The sequence below is a fragment of the Rattus rattus genome, chromosome 1, assembly GCF_011064425.1.
Source record: "Rattus rattus isolate New Zealand chromosome 1, Rrattus_CSIRO_v1, whole genome shotgun sequence".
Lineage (NCBI taxonomy): Eukaryota > Metazoa > Chordata > Mammalia > Rodentia > Muridae > Rattus > Rattus rattus.
This window is the reverse complement of record NC_046154.1, coordinates 158823591-158842655: the sequence shown is the minus strand read 5'-3', so window position 1 is coordinate 158842655 and position 19065 is coordinate 158823591. Positions and strand designations below refer to the sequence as shown.

The 19065-nt window shown below is 47.2% G+C and overlaps 2 protein-coding genes across 6 annotated transcripts in view; both read left to right on the top strand.

The window, feature by feature from the left end:
- Adamts10 (ADAM metallopeptidase with thrombospondin type 1 motif 10) overlaps positions 1–5923 on the top strand; it is a 30011-nt gene extending 24088 nt beyond the window's left edge. For 3 of the 5 annotated variants that reach the window (XR_004388798.1, XR_004388797.1, XR_004388796.1), the window contains exons 18-24: positions 1006–1086; positions 1180–1343; positions 1431–1557; positions 1651–1780; positions 2622–2826; positions 3169–3584; positions 5211–5923. Coding sequence is in view for 1 of the 5 variants with exons in the window: in XM_032910011.1 (XP_032765902.1) it covers positions 1006–1086; positions 1180–1343; positions 1431–1557; positions 1651–1780; positions 2622–2826; positions 3169–3345; positions 3422–3584; positions 5211–5320 (1157 nt within the window). In the remaining 4 variants the exon portion in view is untranslated. Of the gene's footprint in view, positions 1–1005; positions 1087–1179; positions 1344–1430; positions 1558–1650; positions 1781–2621; positions 2827–3168; positions 3585–5210 lie in introns of those variants that run through there. The other 2 variants (XM_032910011.1, XR_004388799.1) reach the window with 2 other exon arrangements.
- Positions 5924–7946: 2023 nt separating this feature from the next.
- Positions 7947–19065, top strand: part of Myo1f (myosin IF) — a 51586-nt gene continuing 40467 nt past the window's right edge. Inside the window, 1 exon segment of the mRNA XM_032910113.1 lies at positions 7947–8053. Coding sequence (XP_032766004.1) covers positions 8051–8053 — 3 coding nt within the window. The 5' untranslated portion in view covers positions 7947–8050.

The window sequence follows — 19065 nt, the reverse complement described above, 5'->3', positions numbered from 1 at the left end:
CTCAAATCTCAAAATGTCACCTGTATGGATTTTGACTTCCATGGTAACCCTTTCCCTCTGCCTTAGCCCAACCTCAACTTCACTGCTGAGTAAGATGTGAGGAATTAGATCCACCCATTCACTGTAAGTCAACTTTGGGTTCAAATCATATCCAGCCACTTCTTACCTGTAAACCACTGGTGAGCTGCCTAGCTCCCCTAGGCCTTGGTTTTACAATCTGTGAGATGATCACAATGAGATAAACAGATAGTTCAGTCACTGTCTTAGGGTGTTACTGCTGTGAACAGACACCATAACCAAGGCAACTCTTATAAAGGACAACATATAATTGGGGCTGGCTTACATGGTTCAGAGGTTCAGTACATTATCATCAAGGCAGGAGCATGGCAGCATCCAGGCAGGCATGGTGCAGGGGAAGCTGAGAGTTCTACAACTTGTTCCAAAGGCAAACAGAAGACTTCCAGGCAGCTAGGATGAGGATCTTTAAACCCAAACCCACAGTGACATACTTCCTTCATCAAGGCCACACCTACTCCAACAAGGCCACACTTCAAAATAGTGCCACTCCCTAGGCCAAGTGTATTCAGACCACCATAGTCAATAAAGTGCAAGCATAAGAATTGAGATCAACGTATGCTTGATCCCCAGGACCCACTGGTGGGAGGAGAAAACAATCCTGAAAAGTGTCCTCTGATTTATACACACCATGCTACCTACACTCACTCACACTCTCCCCCCCCCGTGTGTGGTGTGTGGTGTGTGTGTGTGTGTGTGTGTGTGTGTGTGTGTGTGTGTGTGTGTGTGTGAGACAGAGACAGCGACAGATAAACAGATAATGAGAATGATGATCCGTTTACCTTATAAGGTCTAAATGAGTCTATAGTGCTATAGCCCTCTAAGCATGTACATGGAATAGCTATCTGCAGTCATCAGGTGTGAAGGATGAGGGACACAGGACGAAGTAGAGGCAGGCTGAGTGGGTGACAGCTAAATTCCACCACCCAGGGTATGAGGACGTCGTCTGGATCCCCAAAGGCTCAGTCCACATTTTCATCCAAGATCTGAACCTGTCCCTTAGTCACCTGGGTAAGCAAAGACAGAGGGATAAGGATTGTGATTCCATGGGAGTTGGGAGACAGAGAGAATGACTTCAGTTCTGACACCTGTGCTTTAACCTAGCCCTAAAGGGGGACCAGGAGTCTCTGCTACTGGAGGGGCTACCTGGGACCTCCCAACCTCACCGCCTTCCCCTGGCTGGGACCACATTTCATCTACGGCAGGGGCCAGACCAGGCCCAGAGCCTAGAAGCCCTGGGACCCATTAATGCATCTCTCATCATTATGGTAACAAGGCTAGAGCAAGAGTACAGAAGTATCCTATGGGGATGGGAATTCCATGACACCTCCAACCACTGTTCCCTGTACGTTTAGGTGCTGGCCCAGGCAGAGTTGCCTGCTCTCCGCTACCGCTTCAATGCACCCATTGCCCGGGATGCACTGCCTCCCTACTCCTGGCACTATGCCCCCTGGACCAAATGCTCAGCTCAGTGTGCAGGCGGTGAGACCGGGGTGTGGGCCAGACACCGGCACTGCAGCCAACCTGAGCTTCTCCGGACTAGCCAGGGCTGAGACGGCTTCTCCCTTCCCCCAGGCAGCCAGGTCCAAGTGGTGGAGTGCCGAAATCAGCTGGACAGCTCAGCAGTGGCCCCACACTACTGCAGTGCCCACAGCAAATTACCCAAGAGGCAGCGTGCCTGCAACACAGAACCATGCCCACCAGAGTAAGTGTCCTCTATGGGGGCAAGATGACCCAGGGTTGGGTGAGAGTGTTCTCTGCCATCAGGGTGGGTGGTCATAGGAGAGTGGAAAGTGGGTATTACTGAAGAACTGGAGTGACAACAGGCTGAGTACTAGAGTTCAGGAGCTCATAGGGTCAAGAGGTCAAGTGCTCAGGATGAGGGTCAAAGCCAGATTGTCAGCTGAATGTATATGCTTGTTATCCCAACACTTGGGAGGGTGAGACAGAGGGTTAAGAGTTCAGGGCCCACCAGGATTACCTAGTAGATTAGAAGCCACCCTGAGCTATATATCTTGTCTCAAAAAAACAATAAGCAGCCATTTGAGAGATGGCTCAGTAGTTAAGAGTACTAGCTTTTTAATTATAAGGAGCTCAGAGCCCAGTGTCTGGTAGATCACAAATGACTGTTACTCCAGCTCCAAGGGCACTTCTGTGCCCTCACAGGTACCAACATACACATGTGTGCACATATTCACATAGACATACACACAGTTAAACACATAGATAAACCTAAGTGCAGGAAGACACTCAAGGTCACACATGTTTACACACACACATGCGCCAAAAAAAACAATTAAGACAAAATTGATTGTTCTACAGTCCGAGTGATTATGCTCTACGGTCAAGCTAGTAGCCCAAAACATGGGTTCTCTTTAGATCCCCTCCTCCTATCTGAAATCTGGACATGGGGCAGCGGTGATCTATGAGTGGGGTCTCCTGCCTGCCCAGTGTCAGTTTGGGAAGACTGGGGTAGTCAAATCAGAAGGCTTTCTGGTTCTGGCCTGCCCTACACAGTGCTCAGACCCGTCCCTCCACCACCACAGTTGGGTCGTAGGTAACTGGTCCCGCTGCAGCCGTAGCTGTGATGCTGGTGTGCGTAGCCGCTCGGTGGTGTGCCAACGCCGAGTGTCTGCTGCAGAGGAGAAAGCCTTAGATGACAGCGCCTGTCCACAGCCACGCCCACCTGTGCTGGAGGCCTGCCAAGGCCCAATGTGCCCCCCTGAGTGGGCAGCCCTGGACTGGTCTGAGGTCAGTCTCCCCCCTTTTCCCCACCCAACCCACTCTCAGTACAGAAAGCACACAGAAACTGAGCTGTCCATTTGGAAAAGCTGTTAAGGCAACCTTGCCCCAAGCCCTACTGTTACCATGTGCAAGAGAGGTGCATTATGGGTCCCAAGGCTTCTGGACTCTGGGCTTGGTCTGACCTTTGCATATGAAAGATGGCACGAGCCTGGGGCAGGTGGTATTTTGTGGGTGACAAAGTAGCAGAGACTGGGCTGGAGGCACAGGGCCCACCTTTCCACTCAGTGTGCCACCCTGGGCTAGCACCCTGACCATCCATTGAATATAGAACACCCCCTTCACCTGCAGTGTACCCCAAGCTGTGGGCCTGGTCTCCGCCACCGAGTGGTCCTTTGTAAGAGTGCAGACCAACGATCCACTCTGCCCCCTGGGCACTGCCCTCCTGCAGCCAAGCCGCCATCTACTATGCGATGCAACTTGCGCCGCTGCCCTCCTGCCCGCTGGGTGGCCAGTGAGTGGGGTGAGGTAGGTAGGCGCTGCCCCCGGGATGAGGGTGAGGACAGTGGTTGGAGGGAGATGACTCAGTGACTCTACTCTTCAGTGCTCCACACAGTGTGGCCTCGGCCAGCAGCAGCGCTCAGTGCGCTGCACCAGCCACACTGGCCAGCCATCTCGAGAGTGCACTGAGGCCCTGCGGCCGTCCACCATGCAGCAGTGTGAGGCCAAGTGTGACAGTGTGGTGCCGCCTGGAGATGGCCCAGAAGGTATGTGAACCGGGGGGACAAAGGGCACCAGGCTTTGAGAAGCCACAGGTAGGCATGGGTCAGATTTCCTGTTCTTAGTCTTTAAGGTGCCATTAAAATTTTACTTATTGTTTTGCATAATTCATGAGTGAGATGGAGTCCCTGTGAAGGTCAGAGGGCAACCTGCAGGCAGTTGATTCTGTCCTTTCATCATGTGGGTCTTGGATTGAAACTCAGACCTCATATATAGTTGGGTTGACTTGCAACTCAATATACAACCGAGGATGACTTCGAACTCCTGATCTTTGGACTCTAGCTCCCAAGTGCTAGAATGATAGGACTTCACCACCACACCCAGTTTTTGCAGTGCTGGGGGTGGTAGCCAGGACCTGGCCCAGCCAGGCAAAAGGCTCTACCACCTCAGACCCCAGCCTTGCTCAGACATTGTTCATATTTTGAGCCGCACAAATCTATAAAGTGATTTCTGAGATGTTTATAACATTTCTGGCCTCTACCCACTAGACAGTGGTAGTCCCTACCACATTCATGATTTATAGAAATCTCTCCATGTCCCCAGACACTGTGTGCCCAGTTTGGGAAGGGAAAATTCAGTGCTTACACACCATTGCTTTTACACTATACCTGTTTCTTAACCTGATTGGGTTTTTTCTTCTTTTCTTTTTGGGATTTTTTTCATTTTCATTTATCTTTGTTTGTTTTATCACTTTGAGACAAGACCTCGTGGAGCCCAGCCTGTTTGAACTTGAACTTCTTGTCCCAAGTGCTGGGATCAAAAGCGTGCACCACCACACACTGCTGGTTCTCCTTAATAAATCAGGCCTTCCTTGCTCAAACTCTGGGCTCAAGCGCTCCCCCTAGTGGTGGACCTTCCTGCATTGTGTCACTCACTACCTCTTCATTTTGAAAGAAGTGCTACATGAAAAATATGGAGCCTCTCAGAACCACATGCCACTGCTGAGTAAAGCTTATATCTGGAAGCTAGGCGAATGCTTTCTCACTGAGTTACCCTCTGGTCTTTAGATATACAAATCCTTTGAGCTGAGCTCTTCGGAACCTACAGTGGTGGGGGCTTGAAACAGAGACTGCGTCTTGGCATCAACAGGGTTACAGATCTGTTACTTTAGTTAGTGAGTTGTCCAGGGCAGAAGGATTGCACATTGGAGGCTAGCCTGTACTGCAGAGTGAGCATAAGACCTGCCTGAATAATGTATCCAGACACAGCCAAAACTAACAGCCAAAGGAAGGGCTAGGAACTAGAACTCAGAGAGCTGCCTAATACGCTCGTAGCCTAACGAGCTCAGCGTTCAATCTCCAGAACCCACATAGAGATGGAAGGACAGAATCAAATCCATAAAGTTGACCTCTGACCTCCACACGTGTACTGTGACGTGCACACCTGTGCGTATATATCATACACAGAATAATAAGTAAATAAATAAATCTATCCTCAAAAATAGGCTTCTGATAAAGCATGACTAGACAGCCTCTTTGAAGGGCGAGGAAACTATGTACAGAAAGGCAGAGTGACCAGCTAGCACTCACGACGACTGAGAAGAGTACTGGACTCTGATATCTTTCTCCCCCCCCCACTTCACTCTCTCCTGCCCCTTCCCCTCACCACTACAGAATGCAAGGATGTGAACAAGGTGGCTTACTGCCCCCTGGTGCTCAAATTTCAGTTCTGTAGCCGAGCCTACTTCCGCCAGATGTGCTGCAAAACCTGCCAAGGCCGCTAGGGTACCTGGAACCAACCTGGAGCACAGGCTGAGGCAGGGGAAATCCCACTGGAGAGGGCCTGAGGGGGGGTGGGAGGGCTGGGATTGAAGGGTGAGACGGTGAGACGCAGTTGAAAGTTATTTATTGGGTAACCCCTACAGGGCTCCTGGCTAGGGGGTGGAGAAGAGCTGGCTACCCAGGGACCCTCTTCAGTGTCTTGCCAAGTTGACAGTGAAAGGAGAGGACTGCCCCTTGTCGCACACACTTCTAAGTCCCTAACACTCCCCCACCCTTTGATCGGAATACGTACTGTGAAGAGTGGGGGTGGGGAGAGGGTATGCTGGTACCCTGCCCCCCAGCACTGTTCTATCCCTACACTCTGAGCTGGGGGAATTTATATCTGCTATGGGGGGAGTGGGCTTGATACCACCTCCCTGCCACCCTCCCCCAGACTGACCAAGGGGAAGATCTACCCCAACCTCTGCCCTGCCTGCCCAGGGGGGGAGTCCAACATCCAGGCCATCCCCCATCATGGTGCTAACAAGCCCTGCCCTGGGGCCCACACACTCCTCAGCAAGAAGCCTTCCATTAATAAAGTTCTGTCTTGTGTAGATTTCCGCTCATGCCTGGGTCTGTGTCTCTGTATAGGCATTCCATAGGCACTGTACCCTAGGATCAAAAGGGACCACAGCCAGGGTTAGCAAGACGTCAGGGGGTAAAGGCACTTGCTGCCAAGCCTAGATTTAATCAATAGGAACCACGTGGTGGGAGGAGAGAACCAACGCCTGTAAGTTGTCCTCCGCCCTCCACAAGCTTGTTGTGGTATGTGTGCCCACACAGTACACAAATAAGTGAATGAACAACTAGAAGCTTTTCCTAAGGCACAGGGGAAGTAGCCCACACTTCCTAATGGGTCATCCTTGGCAGAGAGAAAGGACTTTGGCCACTACGGATTAAAACCTATCACTTTAAGACAAAAGCATAGTTTTTTACTGAAGCTAACAAAGATCTAGTCCTTTTGTATTCCCAACCAAATATGCTTCTTCTGCCCCCCTTTCACATGTTGAGTTGTGTTATTGACCCTAAATATTGGAGAATATAGGCGTCTTCTCGGCCATGGTCAGGAGGGGCCTGTGTCATGGAGAGTGAACACAGGACGTACAGACATCCCAATCCTCAGGGGCGGACCAAAGATGGATTAGAACACAGATCCCTCTTAGGCTCTCACCAGTCTGGTTTGGCTTTGCTACCTCCCCAGTGGGTAGCATGAGGAGGTGACAACCTCTTGGAACTGTCATTTCCTCAAATGTCAACAGAAGACTCATGCGTGATCTGGTCTTCCAAAGATCAAGGACTGAGCTAACAATTAGTAGGCCCTACATGTGCCGGGGACTGCTGATCGAGCCAAGTCATGGAAACAGCAAAGCTGCAGGTGTGAGAACCCAGATCGGGCCAGGAATGGTGGTGCACACCTTTGGTCCCCATGCTCCAGAGGCAGGATCTCTGAGTTTGAGACCAAATTTGCTACTCTGCATAGCAAACTCCAGACCAGCCAAAATTATACAGTGAAGCCCTATCTCAAAAACGAAAGAAAGCAAAACGAACCCAACAATATCCAGATTTGGGGTGGGGTGGAGGTGAGGGGGTGCTTGCTGGATAGATGGCTCGGCTGTTAAGAGGACTTCTGCTGTTTCAAAGGACCTCAGTCAATTCCAAGCACCCACATCAGGTGGTTAACAGCCTCGTGTAACTCCAGATCCCAGAGATCCAGCACCTCTGGCTTCCAAAGGTTCTCTCTCCACTCCACCCCTCCTCCCCCTCAGTAAAAAAAATTTTTTTAAAGACCATTCTGGGCTTAAACTGGTAGCTCACTTTTCACAACAAGCATCGGGGCATGAGTTTGAATCCCCAGAGCCCACACACAGCCAGATAAAGGTATCAAATATCTGGAAACCTGGTATTCCCACATGGAGATGGGAGTTAGAGACAGGAGAATCCCAGAAGCTTGCAGACTAGCTAGCCTGACTTCCACAGTAGGAAAACAACAGAGATGCCTGTCTCAAGGTGAAAGGTGAGAATTGGCACTTACCTCTGACCTCTCTCTACACACCCATTTGCACCCATATTGAAACACACAAATGAACACACACAAACACAAAGAAAAATCCAGACTTGATATACAAATTAGAAACATTATAGTGATATAAGGCTTGTGTCTTCCCTTTGTCCTTCCTTTACTAAGATACCTGACTTTGGAGAAACATTCTACAGGGAGAACCATAGGGTTTTACATGGGAACTCCCTGAGCAGGCACACATCTGAAATAGTACTTCCTTTCCCTGATTCTGAAGAGTGACCTCAACTAAGTGGCCAGTCCTGCAGTCAGCTGACCAGGGTCCTTTTTGCTATAACCTCTTTTCTTGAGGTAGATGATAGAGAAAAGACTTTAGTCTGGCAGTGGCTGCCAGCCATCTTTGACCTATCCCTTCAGGCTGTAAACTCCAAACAGTTCCCTCAGCTCTGTCGTTGCTGCTAGGGCTCAGAGCATTGTCCCCGCCCTCAGCTTCCCTCCCCTGTGGCCATGGCCCCTCCCGCAAAGGAAGTAAAAGGGGGCTGTTGCAAGAGGAACTAGGGCCAGGAGCCTGTGAAGAAGGAGTAGGTGAAGGACAGCCATGGCAGAGCCACCCCCAAGAACCCTCTGAGCCTGCACCCCTGTCATTACCCACAGGAGCCTGACACCACCCATCACCATGGTAAGTCATTCAAGGGTGGGATCTGGGAGTAGTAGCCTGGTAGCACCCTCAGAAATTGAGGCAATGGTTATGAGAACCACAGAGCCTTCAGAGACAGTCCCAAAGGACAGCACAGAGCACCCCATGTCCCTCACCAGGAATCAAGCTCCAATCTGAGGATGCCAGACTGGGTATGGAAAGATGTCCCTGAAGAAATTATAAGGTTTTTGGGGAAAGGACATGGCTCTTTTCAGGGACTTAGAGAACTAACTAAGTTGTCAGCTCATCTCAAAACTAGTCTTCCCCTGCAGTTTGAAACAAGCACTTCCCTCTCTTGGCCTGATTACAGAGCTCTTATTCAGAAGTTGGTCTAGAGATAGGAGTGTTTGAGGGGTGGGGGGCTTTTCTTGGGAATATTCAACAGAGGGGTCTGTTGGTTTGGCCATTTTCAATCCACCAGTGATGGGGCTGTGTCTCACATGAGGGCTGTGGGGTGGGATAATAGTGCAAGTGATAGCAGGTGGTTTGACTACAACAGTCACAGAGGCAGATGATAGCTCAGTGGTAGGGTGCCTGGCTAGTATGTATACTCAAGGTCCTAGGTGTCATCTCTAGCACTGAAAATAAGCCATCGTCATTTAATTTCCAGTGCCAGTTACTATTACTAAAGAGAAGGAGTTGGAGATGTGGGGGTAGGGAAGAAGATAGCAAAGGATGAAAAGGAGGAGGAAGAGAAAGAGCTAGGAAGGAAAAAGAAAAATGTGAAAGGAGATGGGGAGGAATAGAAAGAGGGGAGGGAATGGAGGAGTAGATGGAGAAAGGATAGAGGGATACAAAGGAGAAACCGTTCTCCCTATTATCCAAGGATGGCAGTGGAGACACTGCAGCCAGAGATATCATTACAAGTTCAAGTTGAAGTCTGTTGATGAGAAGGCTGGAGGATGGTCAGCATCATGCACGGGTTTAGACCTGGCAGCATCATGGCACATACAATAAAAGCCAGTAGTGGTCACACAAATTACCCCATGGCTCCACAAACCCAGTTCACTTCAGCTTTCAATTTTTGTTAGTGAGAACAAGGACGTGTTCTTAGGAGAAGGATAGTTGTTGGTGTTCTTGGAGGCTATAGCAAACATAACTGGAGTGGAGGCAGGGAAGTGAGGTGAGAGAGAACATCTTTTAGAAAGCCAGTGAGGGCTGGGGCTGCGTCTGGGCTCTGTGGGTAGAATGCTCACTGCCGTGCACATAGCCTTGGGTTCCAGTCTGAGCATCACATAAACTGGGCATGGTACTGCACACCTGTTGTCCCAGAACTCGGGAGGTAAAGGGAAGACTTCAGAGTCTTCCATGACTATAGAAAGTCTAAGTCATGTAGCCTGTGCTACATGAGGCCCTTTCTTTTAAAAACAAAAAAAAAACAGGAAGAGATTTGCTACTTGAAAGGAAGGGAAACCCCTCCTCGTCTGCCAACACTGAAATGCTTAGTCAACAGAGTGCTCAGCAGACAGATGTGAGAGGGAAGAAATGCATCGAGTGAACGATGATAAAATACTGAAACGAGGTATAGCGGCACACATGAGTTGGAGGCCAGCATGAACTTCCTAGCAAGACCTTGTCTCAATAAAATCAAAATAGGAGCAAGCTGGAGCTCAGCTGATGGAGTGTTTCCTAGCATGCACGAAGCCCTGGCTTCCATCCCCAGCACTGCATAACCAGGTCTGTCAGCCCAGCCTCTGAAATTGCAGATGGCAGAGTCAGTAGTTCAAGGTCACCTTCTGCATAGTGAATTTGAGTCCAGACTCTGTGACGAAAGACAGACACACAAGCAAGGCAGGAGGGAAGGAAAAGGAAGTAAAAGAAGACAGTAGAAGAGAAAGAAAAAGACGAGGTCTTTAAGAACCGTAACAGTGTCTGGGGATGCACTAGGGATGCTGAAAGCTTGCGGGAGGAGGGGGGTTGAATGCCAGGATGCTACTGAAAGAAAGTCTTATGGAACATGCATGCTGAGTACTCAGAGGCTGCTATTGCCTCTGAGGCTCGTGCATTGCTGGGTTCAGTGGGGGAGGTGGGTTCAGGTCATTCCTTCTTGGATACTGTGGACAGGTCACTGGCTATTCCTTTGTAGGTTGCAATGGTGAGGGTTGCTGTTGGTGGTGAAGGTTAGTGTTAACAATGGTTCTCCTGGGTAGGTTGGAGGTGATGGTCATCTGTGATGACAGCTGGTGTTTAGTTTGTTACTTTTTAAAGATTTGTTTCTGTTTTTATTTATGTGTATGCATCAGTTTAATTGTATGCTGTCTGCATGCAAATGCCTATGGAGGCCAGACAAGGGTATCACATCTCCTTGAGCTGGATTTACTGCAGGTTATGAGCACAAGTAGATGCTGGGAACTCAACTTTCATCCTCTGTAAAAACACCAAGTGCTTTTAACCATTGAGCCATCCCTCTAACTCCTGCCATGTTTGGTTTCATAGTGCTTTGAGTGGAGGTCTCTTGAATCCCAAGCTAGCCTCAACCCCATGATATAGATAAGGATGACCTTAGAAATCTGGTCCTCCTGCCTCTGCCTCCCAAGTGATAGGATGACTGGTGTTCGTCACCATGGTGATGGAACCCAGGGCTTCACCATTGCTAGGCAAGCATCCACCAACAGAGCCACATCCCCTCGTCCATTGTTTTTTGAGATAGAATCTCACATGGCATAAACTATCCTTGAACTCACAATGTAGCCAAGATGACCTTGAACTCCTGATTCTTTTGTCTGCACCGCCTGAGTACTGGAATTAAAGCCATGCCACCGTGCTGGGACAGCTGGTGTTTGATATCAATCATTAATTGTTGGTTTTTTCATAGGGAAACTGGCTGTGCTGATTATTTGGAGCTTCAATGACTGATAAGTCATTTGCTGTTGGTTGTCCATTGGTAGTTTCTAGTAATGGTTATCTAGCAATCCCTTATTAGATTTCGGATGGGATATGGTTGTATGTGGTTGTGAATGTCTGTGTGTCAGTGTGTGCATTGTATGTATAAGCTGCATGTGCTTATGGCCCACATGTAAAAACCAGAGAACATCAGGTGTGCTACTCTGTTGCTCTCTGCCTTATTCCCTTGAGTCAGGATCTCTCATTGAATTTGGAGTTAGGCCAATAAAACCCACAGATGCTTTTGTATCCACCTCCCCTAGCACTGGAGTTCTAGGGGAATTTGTGACCATTGGCCAACTTTTTATATGGATGTTAAAAATGCAAACTCATGTCTTCATGGTTTTGTAGCAAGCGCTCTTACTGAGCCATTCCCCAGCCCTTCAGTGTGAATTTGTTTTCACTCCATGATATGTAAAGGTCAGTGAACAACTCACAGGGGCAGATTCTCTTCTTCCATTTGGGTACTGAGAATTGAACTTGGATACTCAGCTTCAACAACAAACACCTTTACCCTCTCAGCTATCTTGCTAGCCCCTGGAGTTTTTAATGATGCCTATTTTGTGTTTGTGAGGTGTTTTCTGGTTGTGGTTGTTGTTGCCATCATTGGACACTTTCTTTCTTTCTTTCTTTCTTTCTTTATTTATTTATTTATTTATTTATTTATTTATTTATTTATTTATTGTTACCTATCCTAGCCTTAAACCCATCCTGATCCTCTTGTCTCAGCCTCCAAACTGCTGGGATTACTGGCCTGTATCACCACTTGTGTCTGTTTGTTATTGGTTGGTGGTGGTTACTTGATTGCGGTTGGTGATGAGGGTGACAAGAGTGTTAGTTTTAAGAAATGTTAATGGTGGAATTGTTTGTTGTTTCTGTTTCCTACATTGACATGGAGGATTTTAGCAGTCTCTGACTTTGTGAGTAGGTGTGCGGAGGGTGGGCAGTTTTTGTTTTATAACGGTGGTTGCTTGAGAGTAGAGGTGGTTGCTTTGAAGGCTTTGCTACAGTGTGAAAGAGACAGGGCTGGAGATGCAGTATGGCAGCAGAACACTTGCCTAGCACATTCAGGGCCCTAGGTTCCATTCCTCATATGACAGAAACAAACAAACAAAAGGAATAAGGGGAACCTAGAGAGATGGATCAGCGGTTAAGAGCACCGACTGCTCTTCCAGAGGTCCTGAGTTCAATTCCCACAACCATCTGTAAAGAGATGTGATGCCCTCTTCTGGTGTATCTGAAGACAGCTACAGTGTACTTACATATAATAAATGAATAAATCTTTAAAAAAAATTAAAAAAAAAGAGTACTCAGAGGGCAACAGAGTCTGCTGGGCTGCCTTGTCTGGCCTCGGTGGAAGAGGATACATCAAGGCAGGTTGGTACCTGTGTTGGAGAAGGAGCTCCCCTTCTCTGAGGAAAGGGAGTGGGGGAAAAGAGGGAAGGGACTGCAATTAGATTGTAAAGTGAAGGAAGGAAGGGAGGGAGGGAGGAAGGAAGGAAGGAAGGAAGGAAGGAAGGAAGGAAGGAAGGATGGAAGGAAGGAAGGAGAAAGAGTACTCATCTTGCTGAGGTCCAGAGTTCAGTTTCCAGCACCCACGCCAGGTGGTGCCTTAGTATTGCCTGTACCTCCAGTTCTTAGGGATCCATGGGTACCCAAAAGCACGTGCACACACACACAGCATAGACACGGGAATAAAAATAAAACAAATCTTTCATTAAAAACAAAAACAGAAAGATCAAGAGGCCAGTGGCCAGGGAGATGAAACAAAAAGAGATATTTAGAATAGAAACTTAAAACCCACACTTTGGGGGCTGGAGACACAGTTTACTTGTGAAGTATTTGCCTTGTATACATGAAGCCCTGTGTTCCATCCATAACACTACATAAACCAGCATGGTAGTGTAAACCTCTCAGCACTTGGGAGGAGGGGCAAGACGACCAGAAATTCAAGATGACCCTCTGTTATATACCAACTTTGAGGCCAACTTGGGTTATACGAGGCCTGGTCACAAATAAACTAAAGCAACATTAAACTTTTTAACAATATTTATTTACTGTGAGTGGAGTGAACTTGCTTATGGGCCATGGCTTATTTGGAAGAGTTTGTTCCTTCCTTTCATAATGTAGATCCAGGGGATCAAATTTGAGTTATAAGGCTTAGCAGCAAGTCCCCTTACCCACTAAGCCATCACACCAACATAGCATTTTTTGTAAAAGTACGCACAACTGAGATGGAAGTTGTTAGCATTCTCTCTAAGCTCCACCCGCAATAGCCAGGTATACCCGACACTATAAAAGGGGCTGCTTGCCCCCTCCTTATTCTCTTGCTCTCTCTTGTTCTCTCTTGCTCTTCCCCTCTTCCCCCCTTTGTCCCCTCTCTCCTCAGTCCCCTCTCCCCCTTCTCTGCATGTGCCATGGCTGGCCTCTACTTCTCTCTTTCCCTGCCTTACTACACTCTTAACTCCCTTCCCCATGCCCTGAATAAGCTCTATTCTATCCTATACCATCGTGTGGCTGGTCCCTCGGGGAAGGGATGTCTCAGCATAGGCCCGCTGAGGCACCCCCTTTTTTCACACCGCCATAAAACATAATCCCTCCTCTCTTTATCTTTTTATCAACACAATATTGATGCCAAAACCCGGAACATATCCTCTCTTTATCGTTTTATAAACATATCACAGAGACAGGGCGCCCCATTCCCCTTTCACCATCAGCTTCCCCCTCCCCTTTTCCTTCTTCTCCTCCTTATAAGAAAACAGGAGGTATGTTGGTATCAGGAACTGCTTTGGCCTCCAGCAGTGACGTGTCACCTGGTCATCTGTGCATCTTGGCAACGGCCATACATTCCCCACATCACATACCTTTGGTTCAGATCCCACCTTCACATTTCAAATAAAGGCAGACCTTTCCTGCCCCCTCTCTTCTCTTTCTCTCTTCTTCTCTCTCTTTTCTCTTCTCCCTCTCTCACCCCACCCCGCACGGTCTCTGTCATCCCAATAAACCTCCATGTGAGACCATGTTGGCCTGGTGTGGTTTGTCCGGACTCAAGCCGAGATTTCCATCCCAACAGAAGTGGTATTGCACACCAGCAATTCCAGAATTTGGAATATGGTGACAGGAGGATTAGTAGGTTAACAGTAGCCCGGATGATGAAATACAATCTCAAAAATAGAAAAAAAAAGCAAGGTTACCGAGATGGTTCAGAGGGTAAAGGTGTCTGCTTCCAAACTGGGTGACCTGAGACTCATTTCTTCAAGTGTCCTCCGACTGCAGGTGAACTGTTCGACCCTCAACACATAAATTAATAAATATAATTTTAATTTAAAAAAAATACAGAGAAAATAAACTATATTAAATATGTCAGGTCTTACCTATATGGGTTTGATTATGGAAATCCATGTGATATTTTTAAGAAATATGAACAATAGAAGGACCTACAACTGATTGGACAAGGAAGATAGGAGGGAATCAATGGGCATCAGCTTTGGGCATGGGAGCTCACTAGGCTTCTCCCTAGTGAGCAAGAGACTAAGACTCAAGTCACCCCCTTTCTAGCTTCTGTGTGGAGAATTTAAGGAGGTATAAGAGACCCCAGCTACCTCCAGAAAGACAAAGGTCCCTATCTGTCGGCCTCCAGCTAAGCCAGAAGGAAGTAAGCCCACTGATCCCATCAGATGCACATCCCCCAACCCAGCCCTGTGAAGGGAGACTGAGACACTCAGAACTTTGGAAGGTTAGACTTTGGCTGTTTGCACAGTTCAGAGGTGTGGGTGCAGTCTAAAAACCCATGGCTGGTGGAAAGCAGGTCCAGGGTCCTAGGACTAGCCCCCTGAGAGCCAAGGGCAGGGCACAAGAGCCACAGCCAGGGCTAATGGCAGCTTTGGGTTCACATCTCCACAGCTCTCAGGACCCTGGTGAGGAAGGAAGTGGCTGTTCTATTTCTCTCTAGTCTGAAGCTCTTGCTCATCACCACCCAATCCTCAGAGAGCTTTGTTAACAGAGTTGGAGTCACCGCCTTTGTTCCTACAAGCCAGCCTCAGCCACTAGTCCTCCCTCCGTAAGCCAATTAAAACAGTCAAATTAAGAGCAAAAGGGATTCATTCAATGCAGCCACATTGGGAAGAAGAATAAGGAGATACAGTGACACGGATACATGCCAAGTCCATCTTCACGGCCCTGAAATGAGGTTAAGTTTAATTAGAGGCCAAGGTTATGCTTATGTATGTACTTCCTAGTGAAGGTGTGGTCCTTCCCACCACTAACACAGCAATGTCTCTTCTGTAAGGTGATCTAACAAATTAGGCTCCTCTGCTGCTCTAGCTTTAAGCTTTCTCTCCTCCTTGCATGATATTCCTGGGAGAAATTCCAGTTTCTTTGGGTTTCCATAGTCTGATAGCCAACGTAAGGCACACAGTGTCTTTGTAGAATATGTTCAGCCAACCAACCTAATTACAACGGGCATATCTATTGTAAATTCGAAAGCTCCATCACTTGGCTCTTCCCCCCACTTTGGACCCACAGGAGCTGGCCAAGCCTAAGACAGACACCCATAATGGTAATGGAGATGTTAGTATTTTCTTACGATAACCTTTGCCTTGTTGAATTTGTACAGCTGATTCATGAGGTCTACACACTTAGAGTTCTTATTTTTCAATGAGGAAACGGAGGCAGGGGAGGCCTAGCAAGCTGCTAGATAAACACAAAGTGGAAGATGATTTTGACTTGATCCTTTCAAGAGGCCACTTCTCCTCGTAGCCATCTTGACTGTGGCTTCCCTTTCCTCTGTGTAGAAAATAAGAGTTCAACGAGGGTTTGCCATGAGGAGCCCGGTCCTGTTAAATAGCCTCTGGGCACCCTCCCAGCCTCATTTGAACCTGGGCTCTCCATTCCAAAGAAGCTAAGATCCTGGAGCTTCACCACAGATGTATGTCCAAGGCCTTCTTGGCTCTTAGGGTCAAGTTTGGCTTTGGCTGATAATACCCACCTTGCCTTTGCACCCTCCAACATGGCCTCTCCTTGAGACATTATCTTCATCAACTTGCAGCACCATTCGGAGCTTCAAGAGTGGAGATTAGACCCCATCTGCCTAAGCCATGCTTGTACCTACTCCAAGCACTGATAGAAATCAGGAAGTGTGTTCACTGCACTACAAAGCTTGCAAGCCTGAGCCTACAAGAGCCACCACCTTGACCACAAACAGCCCCTCCCTTTAATAGCACAAAGTAGGTTGTCTTGTCATCTCTCACCCACCTCCAACCCCACTCCACCCCACCCCCATGCAGGCAGAGCCAACTGAAGAGATAGAGGAAGAATCTGCCTTCCACTTCTCACCATAGCCACCTACAGCCCCTCAGTGTCTTTCACAAGAGACAGCGGATTGAGTCATATTTAGCTGTGGTCAACTAAGACCACAAACCTATTTGTTGCAACTGCCCCCACCCACAGTTCAAGGAAGGAACTTAGGAACACATAGTTTCAACTTGAACCAGGGAGACAAAGGAGTATTTTTGAGGGGATTACAAGAGACTGTCTTAACTCCAGAGTACTTCATTCATTCACTGATTTGACTATTTAGCTAGGTTTTTAGAGATTTATCTATTTTTATTTTATGCGTGTTTTGTCTGCATGTATGTCTATGTACCATATGCATGCAGGGCCCGAGGAGGCCAAAAGAGGACATCAGATTCCCTGGAACTGGAGTTACAGTCAGTTGTGAGCCATCAAGTACGTGCTGGGAACCAAATCAGGTCCCCTGCAAGAGCAGTCAGTGATCTTAAGTGCTGACTGCACGACCATATCCCCATAGCTAGTTTGAGACAAGCTCTCATGTAGGCTAGTATCCAACTGAGTGCATTCTTGAACTCCTGGATTTTCTTCCCTCTACCCACTGAATAATAGGATTCAAGATGTATACCACTACACCCAGTTTATGTTGTGCTGGAGATGGAATCCAGGGCTTCATGCAAGCTAGAAAAACACTCTGCCAAGCAAGCAACATCCCCAAAATCCTGCCTTCCCCTCACAAGTAGCAAGGAGTACACCTAGGAATACACTGATGATTTTTATGACACAGCAGAGCAGAGAGCAACTGGAGGAGCTTGGATGTTGAAGGCAGGACAGACAGTGAGTGAATGTCATGAGATTGAAAAGACAGAAGCCACTGAGCAATCTGAGGAAAGAGGAGGAAAAAAAACAGAAAGAGGAACCCAGCTTTAAAGGCTAGAAGTGTCAACCATAGCTGGCCCTGCAGCCTCCAACCTTGAGGCACCATAGTTTTTTCTTCTGAAAATGGACCTAATAATAGTATCTGTGTGTCGAAAGGAAGAGTTGAAGTAATCCACTTAAAAATCCTGGTCACAAGACTAGAGCAATGGCTCAGCAGTAAACAGCACTGATGCTCTATAATGAGGATAAAGGTTAAGGGCTCAGCATCTACATCCTGTCTGTTATCTCCAGGTCCTAAAGCTCCAACCTGCTAACATGCTCTTCTGGCTTTTATATGTACGCAAGTGCCAACACCTACACCCCATACCCCCACACAGTCACACACTTATACATACACATTTGTATATACATACATACATGCATACATACATACATATAGTATTTTTAAAAGTGTAGTCATGTACATCATGACTTAGTCAATAGTATGTAGGTCAGTTGGTAGAGAGCTTGCCTAGTACGCATGAAGTCCTGGGTTTGAGTCCTCGCACTCCACAAACCCTAAGTAATGGGTGTGATGGTGCACATATGTCCTCCCACACTGGGGAAGCAAGACAGTAGACCAGAATCTCAAGGTCATCCTTAGCTACATAACATGTTTGAGGCTGGCCTGAACTGTATGACTCTGCCTCATCACCCTTTACTAGGGGATTACAGATATTATGATCCTTGTCCCAAGGCCTGCCCTGGTGGGTTCTATGCTTGCCTTTACACACGTGTGTGTGTGTGTGTGTGTGTGTGTGTGTGTGTGTGTAATATACATACATATATATGCATACATGTATACACACATATATGCAATATACATATGTAATATGTATATATCCATGTATATGATGTATATGTGCATATTATACATATATATTCTGTCTATGATAATCTTTCCTGACCTAGACCTCACTATGTAGTTCAGGCTGTCCTTAAACCAACAGTAATCCATTTCCCTCTGCCTTTGGAGTGCTGGGATTAAGTGCATAAAGTGCCCTTAAGAAAAATAATGGCAAGCAAGATGGATGGCTCAGTGGGTAAAGGCACTTTTGAGCAACCCTAGTTATCCAAGTTCAATCTCCAGAACCCAGAAAGGTGGATGAAAAGAAGTGACTTCACAGTGTTGTCCTCTAGCCTTCACACCTGCACACCCACTCATACCATGCTCATATACATACAGTAGTAATAAATAAGAATTGTAAAAAATGAAAAATACAAAACAAAAAGTTTAGTAAGGACTGGAAGTGAAACATAATGATAGAACAACTAGGGCTGGAGAGATGGCTCAGGGGTTAAGAGCACTGACTGCTCTTCCAGAGGTCCTGAGTTCAAATCCCAACAACCACATGGTGGCTCACAACCATCTGCAATGAGATCTGATGCCCTCTGGTGTGTTTGAAGACAGCAACAGTGTACTTATATATAATAAATAAATCTTTAAAAAAAAAAAGGTAAAACAACTAGTATATGTAAGTCTCAGGATTCCAGTACTGGCACTGAAAAGTTAATCAAACATTATGGTACTCAGGATGGTGAAGCAGAAGAATCGGTAGTTCAAGACCAGCCTGGAATACATAGCCAACTGCAGGCAAGTTCAAACGTCTGAGGAAGACCTTATGCCCAAACAAGAAATTTAGCCTATGCAGTGTATGAATGTTTGGAAGCTAGCCATGTCTGCTATTGTCATTTACTGTGGTCACCAAACAAAAGTCCTTCCCTGGCATGCTACAGAGCTGGAATTCACTTCTGTCCCATCAACCATTTACACAGTCTGCCTGTCCATACTCCCGCACCTCAAACATCAGCTCAGGGAATGGCAGATTCACCTTTTCATATCATACCAAATTCATAAATGATTCCACCCCTAATTTACATGATCTGTCCTCATCGACACTCTG